Raw genomic sequence first — 18,218 nt, 5'->3', positions numbered from 1 at the left:
TTGTGTTGGATTTTTCTTAGATTATGGTGGGATATTCAGGGGATTTTTTGAGATATTTCTGGAATGTGGTAGGGTTTTGAGAACATTTCTGCAATGTTGTGGTATTTTTTTCTGGAATGTTGTGGGATTTTGAGAAGTCTTGAAGAATATTGTGGGATTTTTTTTAGATGTTGTGGTAATGTGTGGTGATTTGGTGGGATGTTTCTGGAATTTTGTGTGATTTTTTCCCAATGTTGTGGTATTTTGTAGTATTTTGAGGAGACATGAAAAATTTTGTGGGATTTTTTTTAGATTATTGTGGGATATTCAGGGCATTTTTTGAGACGTTTCTGGAATTTGGTGGAATTTTGAGAAGATTTCTGCAATGTTGTGGTGTTTTTTTCCAGAATGTTGTGGGATTTTGAGGAGACTTGAAGAATTTTGTGGAATTTTTCTCAGATTTTGTGGAAATGTGTGGCGATTTGGTGGGATGTTTCCGGAATTTAGTGCGGTCTTCAGAGAATTTGTAGGATATTATGTGGGAATTTTCTGCATTTTTTTTTTAATTTTTCTTTAATTTCATAGGATAATGAATAGATTTTTTTGAGTTTTGTAGTATTTTTTGGACTTTGAAGAGACTTGAAAAATTTTGTGTAATTTTTCTTAGATTTTGTGGAAATTTGCGGCTATTTGGTGGGATGTTTCTGGAATTTGGTGGGGTTTTGGTAATATTTCAGAATTGTGTGGGATTTTTCTGCAATTTGGTGGGATTTTTCCTGAATTTCATAGGATATTGTGAAGATTTTCTGGGTGTTTTGTGGAATTTTGAGAGATTTTGAAGAGACATGAAGAATATTGAGGTATTTTCTTAGATTTTGTGCAAATGCGTGGGGAATTGGAGGGATGTGACTGGAATTTGTTGGGGTTTTGAGAAGATTTCTGCAATTTTGTGGAATTGTGTGGGATTTTTCTTAGATTATTGTGGGATATTCATTGGATTTTTTGAGATGTATCTGGAATTTGGTAGTGTTTTGAGAAGATTTCTGCAATATTGTGGTATTATTTTCTGGAATGTTGTGGGATTTTGAGGAGACTTGAAGAATTTGGTTGGATTTTCTTAGATTTTGTGGAAATTTCTGGCGATTGGGTAGGATGTTTCTGGAATTTGGTGGGGTTTTGAGGAAATTTATGAAATTGTGTGGGATTTGTCTGCAGTTTGGTGGGATTTTTCTTGAATTTCATAGGATATTGAAAAGATTTTCTGGGAGTTTTGTGGAATTTTTTTGGGGATTTTGAGGAGACATGAAAAATTTTGAGTTATTTTCTTAGATTTTGTGGAAATGTGTGGGTATTTGGTGGGATGTGACTGGAATTTTGTGGGGTTTTGAGAAGATTTCTGCAATTTTGTGGAATTTGGTGGGATTTTTCTTAGATTATTGTGGGATATTCATTGGATTTTTTGAGATGTATCTGGAATTTGGTAGTGTTTTGAGAAGATTTCTGCAATATTGTGGTATTATTTTCTGGAATGTTGTGGGATTTTGAGGAGACTTGAAGAATTTGGTTGGATTTTCTTAGATTTTGTGGAAATTTCTGGCGATTGGGTAGGATGTTTCTGGAATTTGGTGGGGTTTTGAGGAAATTTATGAAATTGTGTGGGATTTGTCTGCAGTTTGGTGGGATTTTTCTTGAATTTCATAGGATATTGAAAAGATTTTCTGGGAGTTTTGTGGAATTTTTTTGGGGATTTTGAGGAGACATGAAAAATTTTGAGTTATTTTCTTAGATTTTGTGGAAATGTGTGGGTATTTGGTGGGATGTGACTGGAATTTTGTGGGGTTTTGAGAAGATTTCTGCAATTTTGTGGAATTTGGTGGGATTTTTCTTAGATTATTGTGGGATATTCAGGGGATTTTTTGAGATGTTTCTGGAATTTGGCAGGGTTTTGAGAAAATTTAGGTAATTGTGTGGTACTTTTTTCTGGAATGTTGTGGGATTTTGAGGAGACTTGAAGAATTTTGTGGGATTTTTCTTAGATTTTGTGGAAATGTGTGGCGATTTGTTGGGATGTTTCTGGAATTTGGTGTGGTTTTGAGGAAATTTAGGAAATTATGTGGGATTTTTCTGCAGTTTGGTGGGGTTTTTCTTGAATTTCATAGGATATTGAGGAGATTTTGTGGGAGTTTTGTAGAATTTTGAGGGATTTTTAGGTGACATGAAGAATTTTGAGTTATTTTCTTAGATTTTGTGGAAATGTGTAGGGATTTGGTGGGATGTGATTGGAATTTGTTGGGGTTTTGAGAAGATTTTTGCGATTTTGTGTGATTTTGTGGAATGGTGTGGGATTTTTCTTAGATTATTGTGGGATATTCAGGGGATTTTTTGAGATGATTCTGGAATTTGGCAGGGTTTTCAGAAAATTTATGTAATTGTGTGGTATTTTTTTCTGGAATGTTGTTGGATTTTGAGGAGACATGAAGAATTTTGAGGTATTTTCTCAGATTTTGTGGAAATGCATGGGGATTTGGTGGGATGTTTCTGGAATTTGGTGGGGTTTTGAGAAGAATTCTGCAATTTTGTGGGATTTTGTGGGGACTTGAAGAATTTTGTGGGATTTTTCATACATGTTGTGGAAATTTGTGGCGATTTGGTGGAATGTGACAGGAACTTTTTGGTTTTTTTTTTCAGTGTTTTGGTACTTTGTGGGCTTTTGAGGAGACTTGAAGAATTTTGTGGAATTTTTCTTAGATTTTGTGGGATATTTCGGGAATTTTTTGAGATGTTTCTGGAATTTGGCAGGGTTTTCAGAAAATTTAGCTAATTGTGTGGTACTTTTTTCTGGAATGTTGTGGGATTTTGAGGAGACTTGAAGTATTTTGTGGAATTTTCTTAGATTTTGTGGAAATGTGTGGTGATTTGGAGGAATGTGACTGGAATTTGTTGGGGTTTTGAGAAGATTTCTGCAATTTGGTGGTATTTTTTTCTGGAATGTTGTGGGATTTTGAGGAGACTTGAAGAATTTTGTGGGATTTTGAGGAGACTTTGTGGAAGTTTGTGGTGATTTGGTGGGGTTTTTCTGCAATTTTGTGGGATTTTTTTGCAATGTTGTGGTATTTTGTGGGATTTTGTGGAGACTTGAAGAATTTGGTGGGATTTTTTTTTAGATGGTGGAAATTTGTGGGGATTTGGTGGGATGTGACAGGAACTTTGTGGGATATTTTTTCAGTGTTCTGGTGTTTTGTGGGATTTTGAGGAGACTTGAAAAATTTGTGGGATTTTTCTTAGATTTTGTGGAAATTTGTGGGGATTTGGTGGGATGTGACTGGAATTTGGTGGGGTTTTGAGGAAATTTATGAAATTGTGTGGGATTTTTCTGCAATTTGGTGGGATATTTCCTGAATTTGGTAGGATATTAAAAGATTTTCTGGGAGTTTTGTAGAATTTTGAAGGATTTTGAGGAGACTTGAAGGATTTGGTGGGATTTTTCTCTAGATGTTGTGGAAATTTGTGGTGATTTGGTGTGATGTTTCTTGAATTTGGTGGGATTTTTTTGCAATGTTGTGGTATTTTGTGGGATTTTGGGGAGTCTTGAAGGATTTGGTGGGATATTTCTTAGATGCTGTGGAAATTTGTGGCGATTTGGTGGGATGTTTCTGGAATTTGGTGGGGTTTTGAGGAAATTTATGAAATTGTGTTGGATTTGTCTGCAGTTTGGTGGGATTTTTCTTGAATTTCATAGGATATTGAAAAGGTTTTGTGTGAGTTTTGCAGGATTTGGAGGGATTTTGAGGTTACATGAAGAATTTTGAGTTATTTTCTTCGATTTTATGGAAATGTGTGGGTATTTGGTAGGATGTGACTGGAATTGGGTGGGGTTTTGAGAAGATTTCTGCAATTTTGTGGAATTTATTGGGATTTTTCTTAGATTATGGTGGGATATTCAGGGGATTTTTTGAGAAGTTTCTGGAATTTGGTTGGGTTTTTGAGAAGATTTCTGCAATATTGTGGTATTTTTTTCTGGATTGTTGTGGGATTTTGAGGCGATATGAAGAATTTTGTGGAATTTTTCTTAGATTTTGTGGGATATTTCGGGGATTTTTTGAGATGTTTCTGGAATTTGGCAGGGTTTTGAGAAAATTTAGGTAATTGTGTGGTACTTTTTTCTGGAATGTTGTGGGATTTTGAGGAGACTTGAAGAATTTTGTGGGATTTTGAGGAGACTTTGTGGAAGTTTGTGGTGATTTAGTGGGGTTTTTCTGCAATTTTGTGGGATTTTTTTGCAATGTTGTGGTATTTTATGGGATTTTGTGGAGACTTGAAGAATTTGGTGGGATTTTTTTTTAGTTGGTGGAAATTTGTGGGGATTTGGTGGGATGTTTCTGGAATTTGGTGAAGTTTTGAGGAAATTTAGGAAATTTCTGGAGTTTGGTGGGTTTTTTCCTGAATTTTGCAGGATATTGAAAAGATTTTTTGGTAGTTTTGTGGGATTTAGAGGCATTTTTAAGAGACTTGAAGAATTTTGTGGTATTTTCTTAGATTTTCTGGAAATTTGTGGTGATTTGGTGGGATGTGACTGGAATTTGTTGGGGTTTTGAGAAGATTTTTGCAATTTTGTGGCATTTTGTGGAATTGTGTGGGATTTTTCTTTGATTTTTTTGGGATATTCAGGTGATTTTTTGAGAAGTTTCAGGAATGTGGTAGGGTTTTGAGACGATTTCTGCAATGGTGTGGTATTTTTTTCTGGAATATTTTGGGATTTTGAGGAGACTTGAAGAATATGGTGGGATTTTTCTTAGATTTTGTGGAAATGTGTGGTGATTTGGTGGGTTGTTTCTGCAATTTTATGTGATTTTTTCCCAATGTTTTGGTATTTTGTAGTGTTTTGAGGAGACTTGAAGAATTTTGTGGGATTTTTCTTAGATTTTGTGGAAATTTGTGACGATTTTGTGGGATGTTTCTGAAATTTGGTAGTGATTTCGGAACATTTAGGGAATTGTGTGTGTTTTTTCTGCAATTTTGTGGTATTTTCTGAAAATTTAAATAATTTTGTGGTATTTTTCAGGAATTTTGTGGTATTTTTCCTGAATGTTGTGGAATTTTGTGGTATTTTGAGGAGACTTGTAGAATTTTGTGGGATTTTTCTTAGATGTTGTGGAAATTTATGGCGATTTGGTGAGATGGGAGTGGAATTTGGCATGGTTTTGAGAACATTTCTGCAATTTTGTGGGATGTTGCTGGAATTTTGTGGGATTTTTTGAAAATTTCAATAACTTTGTAAGATTTTTTTGGACTTTGGTGGTATTTTCTTTAATTGTATCCAATTTTTGTGGAATTTAGTGCAAATCTGAGGAGATTTGGTGGGATGTTTCTAGAATTTAGTGGGGTTTTGTGAAGATTTCGGGTATTTTGTGGGATTTTTCTTAGATTTTCTGAGATTTTTCTTAGATTTTGTGGGAATTTATGGAGATTTTAAGAGACGTTTCTGGAATTAGTTTGGGTTTTTAGAAGATTTAGGCAATTTTGGGAAATTTTTCTGGAATTTTGTGGGATCTTTCTTGGTTTTTGTGGGATATTGAGAAGATTTCTAAAATGTTTCTGGAATTTTGAGGGATTTTGATGAGACTAGAAGAATTTGGTGAGGGATTTTTCTTAGAATTTGTGGATTTCTTTGGAGATTTGGTACTATTTCCCTGGAATTTTCTGGAATTTTGAGAAAATTGAAAGAATTCTGTGGGATTTTTCTGCAATTTTGTCGGATTTTTCTTGAATTTTGCAGGCTATTGAGGAGATTTTGTGGGAGATTTTTGTGGAATTTTGTGGGATTTTGAGGAGACATGAAGAAGTTTGAGGTATTTTCTTAGATTTTGTGGAAATTTGTTTAGATTTTGTGGGATGTTTCTGGAATTTGGTGGACTTTTGGGAAGATTTCTGCAATTTTGTGGAATTTTTTTTGAATTTGGTGGCATTTTGTGGAGACTTGAAGAATTATGGGGGATTTTTCTTAGCTTCATTGGAATTTTGTGGAGATTTGGTGGGATGTTTCTGGAATTTGGTAGGATTTGGGGAAGATTTAGGGAATTTTGTGGGATTTTTTTCTGGAATGTTGAGGGATTTTGAGGAGACTTGAAGAATTTTGTGGGATTTTTCTTAGATTTTGTGGAAATGTGTGGCGATTTTGTGGGAATGTGTGGCAATTTTGTGGGATGTTTCTGGAATTTGGTAAAATTTTGAGAAGATTTAGGGAATTTTTTTTGGATTTTTCTACAATTTTGTGGGGATTTTTCTAGAATTTTCATGGGATTTTGAGAAAATTTAAATAATTTCCTGGGTTTTTTCTTGAATTTATGGGATTGCTTTGGAATTTTCTGGAATTTTTCTTGAATTTTGTGGGATTTTGAGAAGACTTGAAGGATTTTGTGGGGTTTTTCTTAGATTTTGTTGAAATTTGTGGGTATTTTGTGGGATGTTTCTGGAATTTGATAGGGTTTTGCGAAGATTTAGGGAATTCTTTGAGTTTTTTTGGAATATTGTGGATTTTTTCTGGAATTTTGTAAGATTATGAGAACATTTGGGGCAATTTTTATGAAGATTTTGATGAATCAAATAGAAAAAAAAAGGGTGAAACTGCTGAAATTTTGGTAAACAAAGGTTAAAAGCAAAACCATTCAAAGGGATTTGAATTCTTCGCTAAATCCACATGGTTTGGCCAAACATCAGCCAAATGGGGTTAAAATCATCCCAGGGGGTCCAATTGCAACCAAAAGGGCATAAATTGCCCAAACTGGTGTAAAACCCACTCCAAATGGCCTAAAATCACCCTTGGATCTCCCAAATGGGTGCAAGATCCACCCTGAAAGTCGCTGGTTTTGCCTCAAATCACCCAAAGGGCCCCTGCATCCCCCAGCCTGGCCTGAAACACCCAAAAGGGACCTGAAATCACCCAAAAAGGGCTCGGTTCGAGCGGCACCGGGACTGGGAGCGAGACCGAGATTGAGACTGAGACCAAGACTGAGACCTAGAGCGGGCCTGAGACTGGGACTGAATCCAGCACCGGCACCGAGAGCGGCACTGCTCCGGGACCGGGACTGAGACCGGGACCGGCACCGCTCTGGGATTGAGATCGACACCGGGACCGGAATCGGCTCTGGGAGTGCCCCGGGACTGCTCCGAGACTGAGACCGAGGCCAGCACAGGGACTGGGATCAACACCAGGAGTGATCCGAGACCGAGACTGAGACCAGAACCGGGATCAGCTCCGGGATCACTCCAGGACCAACACTGGGATCAGCACTGGGATCACTCCTGGAGCAGCACTGGGATCAGCTCCGGGATCACTCCTGGAGCAGCACTGGGATCAGCTCCGGGATCACTCCTGGAGCAGCACTGGGATCAGCACCAGGATCACTCCTGGAACAGCACTGGGATCAGCACCGGGATCACTCCAGGACCAGCACTGGGATCAGCACCAGGATCACTCCTGGAGCAGCACTGGGATCAGCACCGGGATCACTCCTGGAACAGCACTGGGATCAGCACCGGGATCACTCCAGGACCAGCACTGGGATCAGCACCGGGATCACTCCAGGACCAGCACTGGGATCAGCACCGGGATCGCTCCAGGACCAGCACTGGGATCAGCACCGGGATCACTCCTGGAGCAGCCCTGGGATCAGCACCGGGATCACTCCAGGACCAGCACTGGGATCAGCACCAGGATCACTCCTGGAGCAGCACTGACACTGGGACAGGAACTGCTCCGAGGCCCAGACTGAGACCAGGACTGAAACCAGCACTGGCACCGGCACTCAGACCGGCACCGCTCCGGGACCGAGACCAGGACTGAGAGTGAGATGGAGACAAAGACTGGGACTGGGAGCGCGCTGGGACCGACATTGGGACCACCACAGCTCCGGGACAGAGATCGACACCGGGACCGGAATCAGCTCTGGGATGGCTCTGGGACCACCGCGTTCACTCCGGGCAGTTTTGGCCGTGCCCCCGGGCGAGACTGGGGAGGGCTGGGAGGGACTGGGAGAGAACTGGGAGGGAACTGGGAGGGAACTGGGAGGGAGCCTTCGGCGGGGCAGGACCACCTTGGTTTGCATCGTTCCAGTGCAGCCATCCCAGTCCATGTGGTTCCAGTCCATGTGGTCCCAATCTCTGGTGCTGATCCATACGGTCCCAGTCTGTGCAATCCCAGTCTGGGCAATCCCAGCCCATGGATCCCAGTCTGTGTGGTCCTGCATGGCACACACTCCAAGAGTCTGGAATTCCAGTTGCCAGCAAGGAAAAGATGTTCCTGCCTGTCATGGAGTTACTTTACCTTTAAGGGAGTTGGAGTTGCTGGGAAGTGCTTGGAGTCTTTTCTCCTGACCAATTATCGGTCATTGCTGAGAATTGACAGCAGTTTAGGCCATTGAAAAGTGGGATCAACTTGTGAACCCTACCTTAAAATGTAAAAGCAGAGCTCTCTGGGCTCTCTTTGTTTCCTGGCTGTGGAGGGTGGCTGAGCTCCAGGCCTCCCGTCCCTGCCCAGGCCATGCGGCCGGGCGGGGATGGGGCCGGGCCTGCCCCGTCTCCCGGCCGGGAGATGGGGGGGCCTGGGGAAGGTTTTCTTCGGGCCCAGGCCGAGCCGATCTCTGGCTCGGCTGCAGGTTTTGCTGTAACTAATTCACTAGAAACTGCCCAGTGAAGAAAGAGGGAGGCCCTGGACTTGCAGCGGGTTGGAGCAGAGACTACACGCTCTAGAGCAGCCATGAGGAACTTTCCATCGCAGACGGCTCCAGCTCCTGTTCGGCAGAGATCCCCAAACCATCTACAAAAGCCTGGGCAAGATGTTAACTCTTTCATTACCCAGATGAGACTTGCGGATTAATCTTTTTATCCAGAGAGAGAGAGAGAGAGAGAGATCAACATGAAAAGAGACTTTATAAACTACCAGTGACAGGAAAGAAAAGAAGCTTCAAGAAAGGTAGAGAATTAAGAAGATGCTTTAATTAAGCTGAAATATCTCCCTGTTAAAACTATGGAGATGGACAGTGAAGTCTTGAAAAGAACTCCTTTAATTCATGATATAAGATCTAGAGAGGAATAGTGTTCAAAGTGTAAATTTGAGTAAAGAGTAATTATAGTATAGTGAAGTACTGGGAGATTAAAAGCCTTGAGAGGCCATGAGAAAACTGTTGAGAGATTTGAAGCCCTGAGAGGCCATGAGAAAACTGTTTTCTGGTGAAGCTCACAGAAACAGATGAAGAAAACTTTTTTTTGCCTTTGAATAACTTATCCTTAAAAATGTTATCTCTAGACACATGGCCCATACTTACTTCAGAGTGATGTGAAAATGGGAGGAGTGAACTCTAATAATAGCAGCTCTGAGCAGCTAACATTAGGGCAATAGAAAACTATAACAAAAATAGTTTTCTTGTGAGAAACTCCATAAATTAACAGGAAGAAACTTCTGTTTCTCTATAAAGACTGGTGAACATACTAGCAAGAATTGGGACTGTTTTAACCATCAGAGTTCCAGAGTTTTTGTCTCTGTTGTCATGTGAACAAGAGAATAGTGGGTGGATAGGGGATGGAAAGGTTTTTCTGGAAGTTTATTCTGGTGTTCTTATTATTGTGGTTTGTCAATAAACTTTCTTTTTTTTCCCTTTTAAGTTGTATGCCTGTTTTGCTCTTATTCTAATCCATATCTCACAGTAAGAAGTAAGTTATTTTCTTAGTTAGTGGTTTAAAACCACGACACTGGGGAATGTGCACTAGGGAGAAAATCGGGAGAAAACCTTGAAAACAGTCAGCAGGCTCTGGAAAAATTTTAAGAAGTTAAAATTAAAAATAGATGTAGCTCTGTGACTATTCAGGCAGGACTCTGTGTCTGGAGGAAATGTTTTCCTTGCATCAGCTGCAACACAGACAGACATGCAACAACTGGGGCCTTGAACATCAGAGACTGGGCTAATGTTTCTCCCAGAAGGACAGAAAATCACACTGAAACATGACAGTACCTCTGTACAATCTAACCATCCTAGGAAACTCAGCAGTTGATGGTGGTTTTGTGCTACTGCAAACCCCTTCCATGAAAAACATCATTCCAGGAAGGAGCAACATCATCTGACAGATAGCAAGAGTGGCCAGCAGTAGCTCCAGGAGCTCCTGCCAACAGCCCCTGCAGGAAGGAGCCCAGCCCCCAATGCACGTGGGCTTTGGCTGCCCTCTGGCACAGAAACCCCCCAGGGGCACAGGTCTCTGGGGCAGGAGAAGGGCACCAGCACTGCCAGGGCTCGGCTGGGGTGGCAGGTCTGCCTTGGTGGGGACTCTGCCGCACCTGCTGATTTCAGTGCTGCCAGGCCCCTGTACAGATTCTGTGCAAGGCCCCGTGCCCTTCCTGCTGCGGCTGCGTCGGCAGCCCTGGGGGCTCCTTCTGCTGCCCTGAGCCTGCAGAGCAGGGCAGCGTTTGCTGATGGTTTGAGGCGTTCCTAAAGATCCTGTCGGGCTGTCTAAGACACTTTGGGCAACGATTCCTTCCAACCTGGGCCACGTTGGGGGGGATGGGGGCAGCCCAAGGGCAGGTGGCAGTGTGTGCAAGGACCCTTTGTGACACATGGTCACCATGGGATGGAAATGGACAGGGTGTCAGAGGGCCCTTTGTGACATGTGGTGACATAGGAGCTGGCGGTGACAGGGCCATGCCACAGTGCCCAGTGCACGCGACGGGACAGGACACGGCAGAGCGGTGCTGTGAGGAGTCCCCGCACAGCGCACTCGTTTGTGTCTGACCCGGAGCTTTTCCAAGTCTTTACTTGTACAGGTGACCTCGTGGCAAGACTGCGGGCCTTGGTGGCCCGTGGCTTTCCCGAGGCTTTTCTTTTGCAGGTGCCTGCGGGGCAAGACTGCGGGACTTGGTGACCCGTGGCCTTCCCAAGACTTTTCTTTTGCAGGTGCCTTCAAGGCCAGACTCCGGTACTTGGACCTGGACCTTTTCTGAGGCATCTCCCATCCTTCTGGCCTCTGTCCTCAAGGTGAGACTGTGGGACCTGGTGACCACAGTCATTTACGAGGAGTCTCCAGTCATTGTGGCAGGAGCCCTTGAGACCAGACTGCAGGACTTGCTGTCCTGTAGCCTTCCTGGGGCTTCTCTCTCGCAGGTGCCTTCAAGGCACAACTGCAGGACTTGTTGACTCAGAGATTTCCCACGGCATCTCTCTTTAAGGTGCCTTCAAGGCAAGATTGTGTAATGGCGGGCATATTCCTCAGCGTCTTCAAAGTGTTCAGGGGGAAAAGAAAGACAGACCCTGGACCTGCCCCAGCACAACAGCTGGAAGAGCCAAAGAAGTTCCAGCCACTGCAGGATGGTGAGTGGCAAAACTGGGCCACAGGGCTGATGGCTGCAGTCAGCTGGGCCCTGCCCCATCCCATCCCATCCCATCCCATCCCATCCCATCCCATTCCATCCCGTCCCGTCCCGTCCCGTCCCGTCCCATGTGGACATGCCGAAGGACAAGACAGAATAGGGGCTGGGGCTGACCCCTGGCAGTGGCTGTGCTCCATCCCCTGAGCCACCCCAGGGCTGTCCCTGCCTGGGGAGTGCAGGGCTGGGTTGTGTTCTCCGGCCTCTCCTGCAGCCCCTCAGCTCTGGCTGCTCTTTGCCAGATGCAGCCATGGAAAAGACACAAGAGCAGGAGCCTGCCCGTGGCCGCTTCCGAAGAGCAGCGCAGGTACCTGCACCCATCCCCACCTGGGCTGGGCCTGCTGGCACTGCTCAGCCCAGCAGTGGAGCTTGGAGCACTCCATGGAACATGCCTCTCTCCCCTGTCCTTTGTTCTCCTTGCACAGAGGTTCCGCAAATTCCTGCGCATTCGGCGTAGAAGGAACACCACAGCAGCAACTGAGAGCGCAGCTGAGCCTGACTGCAGGCTGACCAAGCTCCAGACAGAGCCTGATGTCAGCCCGGATTCAGCTGAGCACTCACAAGAGTCTGACGCTGCAGTGGAGTTTGACAGGGCAAAGGCTGACATGGCAGGGACTGAGGGCATTCAAAATTATGACACCGGAGAGACTGAGGGCATCGCAAAGGCCAACAGGACACCTACTCCCACTATAAGCCAAGAGCTCATATGGGATTATTTCAAGGACCCTCGTGTTTCTTCTGACGTTGTTGAGAAGAGAGCTGCTTCTTCTGAGCAGCAGGTACCCAGTCAGGTACTGGAACTGGAGGTCTCCCACGATCCTGTGCCCCCTCATGCCACATCCACAGGGCCCCCTCAGCCTTTAAGGCCAGCAGAGCATGACAGGAAGGGAAGCACTTCTTGGGGGAAGCTGGGGAAGTTGCTGCCTTGGACAGCGCTCCATGTCTTCCCCATGCCTCCTCCAGGTGCCAGCTACTATGAGGAACATTCACCAGAGTCTGGTGTCCCATGTCACTGTGGATGTCAGGCAGCAAATTGACATTATAAGGCTGGCTGAAGAACACCCTGCTGATGTGGTGCTGGCCCTCCTGCACTGTGCCCCATCGTGTGACAGGTATGGGGCCCACGTGCCTTGAGAGCTCAGGGCTCACCAGCCTTTAGGGCCCATGGCCCTGCACAGCCTGTCCAATGGGCTCTGCCCAACAGGCAGAGAGGTCCAGGAGCCTCGGGCCCCTCTGTGTCCTGAGGCTGCTGCCAGTGCTCCCTCCCTGCCCTTCAGGGCACTGGGGCTCTGTCACCTGGGTCCCCACAGCTACACAGGGCATGGCTCTGTGACTGAGACACCCCTGACACAGAGCTCTGATCCCACAGAGCTGCTGCCATGATGTGGCAAACCATAGGCTCGTCGGGACCAACAGTAGAGAAAGTGCTGCCAACACTGCTCTGTGTGATGGAGAACTGGCCCCTTTGCAGCACCTGCACCTCTGATGGAGACAACAAGGACGTTTTTCCCTTGAGTGTGAGTTTATGGAGATGGCCTTTGATCACCTGGAGCTTGCTTCCCCAGGAGCTCTCTGTCTTCTCCCTGCCTAAGGCGCTGGGCTGAAACCTGGGCTAGGGGCAGGCTCAGGGGGCACCAGGCCTGCTGCTCCCCCTGTGCCTCCCCTCCGGCCCTGCCCCATGGACACCTCAGCACTGAGCACTGCCTTGGTGTGCTTCTTTTGCAGGCAACTCTGGTGCTCTGGCTGATTGTCCAGATGCCACAGTGCTGCGAGGCAATGATGCTTTATTCCGCCCGTCTGTTTGTGGCTCTGCTGTTCCATGTTGTCATCACCACCCAGCAGATGCCACCAGTGGAAGTTGACAGCTTCTGGAAAACATGCCGGGAGCAACACCGCCTTCCCAGCAACCCCAACAGGTGCCAGTCCTCCTGTCCTTCCCATGCCCTTGTGGCTGACACCAGTGCACTCAGTGTGACCTGGGCTTTGCTCTGCACACAGGTTTGCAGTGCAGGCCATGAAATCTCTGCTCTGCCGACTGCGGTGTGACAACGTGGTCATGGAAATGGGACGCAAGCGTGGCTGGGACACGCTGCTCTGTGCTGACACCCAGCACTATGCCGTGGGTCTGCTGGCCAGGTGAGCCTCACTTCTCCCAACTGCCTCTGAAATCTGTGCCCTGTGCCTGGGGTGTGTCACACAGTCCCTGTGGTCCTGGCCAGAGGGCCTTGTCACTGAGGGATGGCTAAGCAGACTGGAAAAGGCTGAGAGGAGGGTGCCCAAAAGGAGCCACTTCCCAAAGCACCCATGGTCCCTCCAGGGATGCTGGGGAAAGGCCAGATCTCTGTGATTCTTTCCTGGGAGAGGTTTGTCCCCCCGCCCCCCCACCATCAGGGTCTTGGTGCTGTTTTCCCCCCGACAGGGAGATGCTCCGTGGCTTGATCCCCTTCTGTTCCCATATTGCACTCGACCTGCTCAAGTCACTCAGAAGGGAGGAGCCATGCTGTGATCTGTCCTTCCTGGCATTCCTTGTGGAGGTGAGCCTGATGGCCAGCACTACCTCGCTGAGCTGCCTGCCAGCCCTGTCCCCTTGCATAGCCACAGCTGCCTGGGACGGTGCCCGCGCCCTGTGCTGCTGCCTGGGCCCAGCCCTGCCCAGTTCCGGGCTCCTGCCAGCCGGCTCCCCTGTCACTGCCCTGTGCCTTTCAGGTCCTCGAGTGCTTGGACTTGACTAAACACGGTGACAGTGTCCTTGAGATCGCATCAAGGCACCTGCAGAGTGAGTGCAGACAGAGGCGTCGCCTGGCGCTCAGAGGCCTCGTGGTGCTCAGCAGGGAACCCTCGATGGTGAGGACAGGGCAGCAGCTGAAGCTGTGCTGGGGAAAGCAGCCCCTTGGGCTGGCTGGGCTTCAGGAGCTCAGGCAGCTGCTCCCAGCTCTCCTGCCTCACCTGCCTGAGTGCTTTGGGACAGGCCTTTGGCCTCTGGGCCCAGCAGCAGCAGGGTGGGGTTGCAGTGCCAGGGCGGTCTTGGCACTGCAGCCGTTCAGGGCTTCCCAGCACAGCCTTGTGTTCCACACAGGCCATAAGAATGTGCAGCCTGTCTCGAAGCCTTCAGGAGCTGCTGGGTGATGCAGATGGAGATGTAGTTGGCATGGCCCTCCGTGTGTTCATCAGTATTCTCAAGAATAAAGACATCATGATATGCAGCACCACTTCCCCAAAGCTGGCTCAGGCACTCCTGCTGCTCTTTGACCATGTAAGGCTCTGTGCCCCCAGACATGGGCACTGGCTGCTGCCCAGAAACTTTGTGTCTTACAGATTTCTGGGCCTTTGCCCAGGTGAGCCTGGGGGAATTGGTATTAAGGTCTTTTTCTCTTCTTTTCCTCCAGGACCACAGCCAGGTGCAGTTGCTCTCCCTTGATCTCTTCTTCAAAGCAATGGACTTGGTAGTGGATGAGGGAAAGAAGCCCCTGGAGAAGATTTTGAACCAGAGCCTGCTTCCACTCTTCATCCACTGCCATGATGAGAACCAGCATGTGGCAAAGGTCAGGTTTTGTGTGATGCCGGTGCATCCCTGGGAAGGGCATCGGCTTCCACCTGTCCTGAAACCTCCCAGGCTGCGGCTTCCTCGGGGCCCTGTCACCCAGACAAGAGTCCTGTGCCCTGGGCTGCAGTGCCATCTCTGCATCTCTGCTGCTCTCCAGGCCTCTCGGGAAACGCTGCTTCGTGTGGCCGAGTTCCTCAAGAGGAGGAATCTGAAGCAGCTGATTAGGAAGGAGCAGCTATCAAAGTTTGCTGAGTGTCTGGTAAGGGCAGCCTGGATTAGCTCAAATTTGAGAAGCCCCCTGGTCCCGGTGCTCAGTGTGTGGGGCTGGCAGCTGTGGCCCCTGCCCGGTGCTGCACCCAGGGGCACCAGCCTGCGCCCCACACGCTGCTCCCTTCCCTGGGCCGCACGGCTTCTTCTCCAGGCTCCTGTGGCCCCGAGCCGGGTGCCAATGGAGCCCCACACTGGGGCTGCGGGCAGGGGCGGCACCGCGGCTCCCCGGGCAGCAGCCGGCCCTCTGCCCCCTCCAGAGCCCGGCGCCAGCGGCTGCTGGCCGGGCCTCAGGGCTGGGCGGGCTCGGGAGGCCGGGGCTGGCCGCAGGCAGTGCCCGGCCAAGGGGCAGAGCCCGCACCAACCCTTCCCTCCTGCCGCTCTCTGCAGCTGGCACAGGACAGGAACCGAGCGGCCGAGCAGCTGCGCCGGGCCCTGCCGTACCTGCAGAGCCCGCAGGAGACCCTGCGAGAGGCGGCCATCAGGTTCATCGGTGAGCCACGAGCCCGGGCTCCCTCCCCGCCCCGCCGCAGCTCGGCCCCGGCCCCGGCTGCTGCCCCGGCAGCGGCACCCGGGCCCGGCGCCCTGGAGCCCCGGCTGCCCTCGGGGCTGCTGCTGCCGGCCTCTGGCAGCCGTGCCCTTGGGCTGAGTCAGGATGCGGCAAGGGCCCGGGCTGAGCCCTGCCGGGGCGGGAGGCCGTGTGGCCACAGGGCTGGCAGCGCCGCTGGCAGGGAGCTGTGCCGCCGGGGCCCTGACAGGCTCTGTGTTCCCAGGGATGGCCGGGCAGCACCTGAGGGGGCAGAAGGAAGAGCTGCAGGCCCTCATCGAGGGTGAGTGAGGGCAGTGGGCAGTGAGGGGCTGGCACTGGGGGATCTGAAATGCCCGGGCAGGGAGCTGTAATCTGTGCCACAGCTTCAGAGGGCTTCTCTCTCTGTGTGGACACCTTGGTGGTGTGGGAATATCACAGAGAGATTTCAGGGATGCAGGGCGAGAGATTTGGGTGGGGATGTAGTTGGGAGAGATTCGTGACCAGTACCTTGCATGCAGGTGGTCCTGTTGGCCCCTTAACTCCTGTGGCCACAGTAAGAGCAGGCTGGGATGGCCCTGGCAGGACTTTCTCCTAGGATTCCCACAGATCCGGGCTCTGATCGTAGCTCTGTACCCCTCTCTTCCAGCACTTCAAGCCCTGAGGAGAGATGACAACCCTTCTCAGTCAAACACAGATCTTCAGGAGACATTCTCTAAAAGAGCCGCAGAGCTACGCTTGTCTGCTGGCTTAGGAGAACCAGTCTTCATTTAAGATGCTGTGGAAGATGAGACTACGCTGAGACCAGAAGAGACCAGCTGGAGCTCCAGGCACAGCTGATGACTTGCACAGCTGAGCCTGTGGGAAGCTCACATGGCTTCAGCCCTCTCCCCCTGCCTGTAGATAGCTCTGTCCCTGCAGCCTTCAGACACGGCCCATCCCTTCTTTTTCCCTCCACTCTCCCTCCCTTTTGACAGCTCCCTCACTGCAGCCCTCAGACACTGCCCATCCCTTCTTTTTCCCTCCACTTTCCCTCCCTTTTGATAGCTCCCTCCCTGCAGCCCTCAGACACTGCCCATCCCTTCTTTTTCCCCCCACTTTCCCTCCCTTTTGATAGCTCCCTCCTTCCAGCCCTCAGACACTGCCCATCCCTTCTTTTTCCCTCCACTCTCCCTCCCTTTTGACAGCTCCCTCCTTCCAGCCCCCAGACACTCCCCATCCCCTTTTTTGCCCCTCTGCTCATCCCTTTGCATCCCATCAATAAACAGTTTTCCTTTTTCACTTGACCTGCATCTGTGTGGAGCTGAAGGGTCACAAATCCAGAGCGCTGTGACACACAGGCCCCTCCTGCCGTTCTCTCCTGCGCCGTGTTTTGTGCAGAGACGCAGAGGAAGGAGCGCAGATCAGGCTGGAAAGGTCCCTGTGCTGAAGGCCCGGCTCCACAGCATTGTGGAGTTCAAGGTGTTACTGAAGGCCAGTAGTGGGACAAGGAGCCTGTGTGTGTCAGGGACCAAAGTTGTGTCTAAGGCCCTGCCGTGTTCCGTCCTCTGTTGTGCACGTTGAAAGGTTAATGAATAAAGCCAGGTTCAAAATCTCTCCTGGAAAGGCAAAATCCCAATTTCAGCAGCTTTTTCCACTTCCGCATTGCAGGTATTGATGGATCTACTGGAGAGGGAATGTTCATCCCAAATTTCTGCCCGTTTTTCTAGGAACACTCCAATGACAGTACAATGCCACGTGTACTGATTCAGTCTTCTGAGGTTTTTTGGGTTATTCTCTTTTGGAATTTAGGGGTATGGAAGGTGGGGAGAGAGGCAGGACACAATCCAGATCCGAAAAAATCCCATACAGCACTGGAAATGAGGAAAACATAGTGGAAACAAGCAGAAAGGAACTGGGGGAAAAAGGATTTTTAAGAAGGAAAAATAGGGAAAAGAAAGGACATAATTCCAGACAAATCCACTGGTAAAGAATAATTTGGAGGTGGAATAGGAGAAATTCCAGCCCAGCAGGCTACCAGGGCCTGGGAGGGCCCAAATTTTTTATTTTATTTGGGAATTTTTTAGGGCTTTTTAAAAATATTGGATTTTTTTCCAGGAAGATCCCCTTTTCCTTTCTGATGGGACTGGAAGTCAACTCCTGCTCCTGCAGTGCTGTTTTTGCCCATCCTCATTCCTGAATATTCTTAGAAACGTCTATAAAACGGTGAAAATGATGATGGACTGTGGCCTTTTTTCATTCTCAATACTTGTGATGCTATTGGAGTGAAGAGGGGAAAAAACAATAAAAAATGGGAAAAAATATTTATAAATCAGAATTTTACCATCTACCAGTGCCTGGCTTTTTGTTACAAAGCTTATTAAAAAGAAAAAAAAGGTGTTTGCAGTGGGTGACTCTCTTCTGAGGGGAACAGAGGGCCCCTCATGCTGACTGGAGCCATCCCACAGGGAGGTCTGCTGCCTCCCTGGGACTCGGCTATGGGGCATCACTGA

At 48.2% G+C, this 18,218-nt stretch overlaps 2 protein-coding genes across 3 annotated transcripts in view; both read left to right on the top strand.

Moving 5' to 3' along the window:
• Nucleotides 1-18,218, top strand: part of LOC147646520 (uncharacterized) — a 319,904-nt gene that overhangs the window by 207,866 nt on the left and 93,820 nt on the right. The gene's annotated exons all lie outside the window — the stretch shown is intronic.
• Nucleotides 10,629-17,012, top strand: LOC147646524 (maestro heat-like repeat-containing protein family member 7). Of its 2 annotated transcripts, none has more exons than XM_086873324.1 (16): nt 10,629-11,000; nt 11,192-11,333; nt 11,632-11,696; nt 11,815-12,180; nt 12,353-12,501; nt 12,759-12,906; nt 13,115-13,305; nt 13,388-13,525; nt 13,809-13,923; nt 14,096-14,233; nt 14,466-14,642; nt 14,776-14,931; nt 15,091-15,192; nt 15,591-15,693; nt 15,974-16,030; nt 16,376-17,012. In XM_086873324.1, the coding sequence occupies exons 2-16, from the start codon at nt 11,216-11,218 to the stop codon at nt 16,498-16,500; spliced, it is 2,148 nt and encodes a 715-aa protein (XP_086729450.1). In that variant the 5' UTR covers nt 10,629-11,000; nt 11,192-11,215; the 3' UTR covers nt 16,501-17,012. The 2 variants fall into 2 exon arrangements, with proteins under 2 accessions (XP_086729450.1, XP_086729451.1); XM_086873325.1 differs by having other exon boundaries at nt 10,670-11,000; nt 11,815-12,168.

This window comes from Cyanistes caeruleus, unplaced genomic scaffold (assembly GCF_971803275.1).
Source record: "Cyanistes caeruleus unplaced genomic scaffold, bCyaCae1.hap1.1 HAP1_SCAFFOLD_94, whole genome shotgun sequence".
NCBI classification, from domain to species: Eukaryota; Metazoa; Chordata; class Aves; order Passeriformes; family Paridae; genus Cyanistes; species Cyanistes caeruleus.
Note: the sequence above shows the minus strand (reverse complement) of the source record. Positions and strands in the feature narration are given on the sequence as shown.